This window comes from Rhipicephalus sanguineus, chromosome 2 (genome assembly GCF_013339695.2).
Source record: "Rhipicephalus sanguineus isolate Rsan-2018 chromosome 2, BIME_Rsan_1.4, whole genome shotgun sequence".
NCBI classification, from domain to species: Eukaryota; Metazoa; Arthropoda; class Arachnida; order Ixodida; family Ixodidae; genus Rhipicephalus; species Rhipicephalus sanguineus.
The window spans coordinates 62,724,392-62,727,380 of record NC_051177.1 but is presented as its reverse complement, the minus strand read 5'-3'; the positions used below and the strand labels follow the sequence as shown (position 1 = coordinate 62,727,380).

The 2,989-nt window shown below is 39.8% G+C and overlaps 1 protein-coding gene across 1 annotated transcript; it reads right to left on the bottom strand.

The window, feature by feature from the left end:
• Positions 1 to 741: 741 nt before the first annotated feature.
• On the bottom strand, positions 742 to 1,522 carry LOC119381633 (zinc finger protein OZF). Its single transcript, XM_037649406.2, has 2 exons — positions 1,510 to 1,522; positions 742 to 1,193 (listed from the first exon to the last, which is right to left on the bottom strand). Exons 1-2 carry the CDS (start codon positions 1,520 to 1,522, stop codon positions 742 to 744), a joined length of 465 nt encoding a protein of 154 aa, XP_037505334.2.
• Positions 1,523 to 2,989: the final 1,467 nt, after the last annotated feature.

Here is a 2,989-nt window from a genome sequence, read left to right as displayed (position 1 = left end):
TGATTGAAATGTGCACATTGTCACAGAAGGTGACATAGCTACAGTACATATGCTTGCCAGCCAAGTAGTACTAAATGGGATGACAAAACAGCACGAAGAGAGGGCAAAGAATGATGACAACAAAGCTGCCAACTTCAACAACAGTGTCACCCAAATTATAAGCTGCAGGAGCAACAAGTGATACATGCGTCTATCTCAATAAAGGAGTTTAAACAGCAATCTTAGCAGCTAAATTAACTGCAGCACACACTTTGTATGCTTGCATGGAACGCTTTCATGAACTAGCTGTGTACACTCGGACTTTTGTTTAGCAACCACAATTACGTTACATAATGGAGATTATATCGCCCTTAGCAAACAAACTTCATCAACTCACTTCCTAGCTCACAACTACAATTCACAGTAAAACTACTAAACATAAGACAGAGAATTAAGACAGAGAATTAAAATGTTCTTTTAAGGATAGCATTACATCACCAAGAATGTCATGAATTGAGCTTGAAAGTGCCTGTAAAACAGGTATCACTTTAGGGTGTCCTGCAATGAATTTATGAAGCACAAGATACGTGTAAAGAGGCGAGCACAAACTTGCATATCCATTTTTGTACTGCACAAACTAGATGAACAGTCGTTAATGGGCATTTTCGTTATCATCATTCTTTGTCCCATACTGGTGCCGTTCTGTCGAGATAATGAGAAACCTCGCTTGGCAAACTACTTTCATGCTTAGCTGAACATTGCTCATTGCGCCATGTGCACGAGCATCATGTGCTGTAAGAGAAGCGCTTCGCCGAGGAACGCTTCTCCGCATTTGGAACAACTGAAGAGCGAGTTTGCCGGCGGCACTGGTGACGAAGGCGCGAGCCCCGTTGGCGACACCGCCGATGCAGGCACAACGATGTCGCGCATGCGCGCGATGCAGTTGTGCTTGATCATCTGGATCTTCTGGATGAAGCCCTTGCCACAGTCCGAGCACTTGAACGGCCGCTCTCCCGAATGCACGCGGATGTGGTGTCGCAGGTTGGTCATGATGTTGGTCGAGTAATGGCACTGTCGACACTGGAACTTCTTCGGCATGTCCGTGCCGGACGACGAGAAGAAGTGCCGCAGAGACGAGGACGACGGACGTCCCGCATTGCTGTTGCTGGCACGCAGGAGGCAGGGAGCGATGGGAAAGCCTCGTATCGATGACGCTGGTTCCAAACGAAAAGCAAGAAAGAGAGCAAAAAAGAAAAGTCAACTTCCCTCATTTAAACAACAACTTCCAGCGTAAATGTCAGAAAACACTAATGCGGTGGATTTTGTGAAGTTAACAATTTTTAAACAGCTTTAATAATTGGTATGAATGTGTTAAAAGATGTAGATGATACGTGAAAGGCTTCAATCATAATGTGAAGTTTTGCACGCAAAGCAATACGGCTACTTACACTACAACGCAGCCACTTACACTACAACACAAGCAGCTGAGTGCAAGTTAATTCTGCAACGTGCTTTCATGCTGCTGCTCACATGCAAACTTCATGTTTGAGTTTTCTCTCATCCTCTTCTGAAAACTGTAGCATGACTTTGCCGCTAACAAGACACAGTGATGTTAACTGCAGACCTAAGCAAAGAAGTTAGAATTCGCGAAGTAATATATTGCGAAACGAACAGTAGGAAAACTCTCGAGAAATTAGATTTTTTCACACTAGGCTAACAAATGTAAGCAGACATCATGCACACTAGTACTGAAGAAAGCAGCTGAACACACGCAGCTAACAGAGCTGCTACAAAATAACCACATGTTAATAACTAGTTTCATTTTTTATGGCCATTCAGATTCAGATTAATGATACAACTTACAGCTCCGTTACTAACCCAAAAGAACACTCAGATGTGGTATAAACTATAAATACTGCATGCAAAGGTAAAATTCCATGGCTTTTATATAGTCTGTAAAACCAGAATATGACACAGTTTTCAAGTCAACATAGAATATAAAAAATGACGCTTTTCTTCACATTTTTTAAAAACAGACAGAATATACAACTTCTTGAAAATTTTGTAGCAGTATTCATTATATGACCTAGAGAAAATTACACAAATGTTATGCTCACTGAAAACACCTGCGGTGCTTTATATGTTTCTAGAATCTACACGCTTATTGTGATAATATTTAGCTTCAACAATTAAAGAAAAAAAATGCTGCTATATGAGCCACTGATGAATAATTAAAAGTGAAACAAAATAAACCATCATTATCACAACTACATAATCACATTCAATTATATTCTCGTAATATGATTCTTTAAACTTTTATAACAACACTTTAGCTGGCAGACAGTGCAAAAACAATGAAGGACAAGGACAGGTGAACATAACGCACGCGCTGAAGAAAAAAGAAAGGATATTGTATAAACTACCATTTGCAAGACAGCACAAATCTAGTAATCATTTCTTTAATAATCATTTACACATCTGAATAAGACGCATTAACAAGAAACTGACAGATTAACTTCAGTGCATATAATGCATTCTTGCAAGCTAACAGAACTGAAACATCCATTTTAGGCATGGAAAGACGGCGATGCAGAAAATTACATACAAAACTGGTTCCGAGTGCCTGAAACACAAATGAAAATGCACACGTCTAAAATGACACACATTGCAGCACCATACTATGCACATCTTGTAAAAAACAACCATACGATAATGTTCAACTTACCATAAAATTTTCACATAAACTTTGAGTGCAAAGAGGCGACGCAGGGCAAAAGTGAAACACACACCACAAGCACTCTATTTGTGCTCAAAGTTTATATGAAAATGCGATACCAACTAGCTCACCTAGCTATCCTGCCATAAAATTTTGTGCATGCACTGCTATCAACAGGCTTAACTGACTTTTTCACACTTTTCATGTTACTGTTATATCTTTCAGCAAAATCTTTAACAATGTGCAAGCATTATGTTTGCGTGCTGTCAATGACCTTAAGAAGTCTGTACGTAG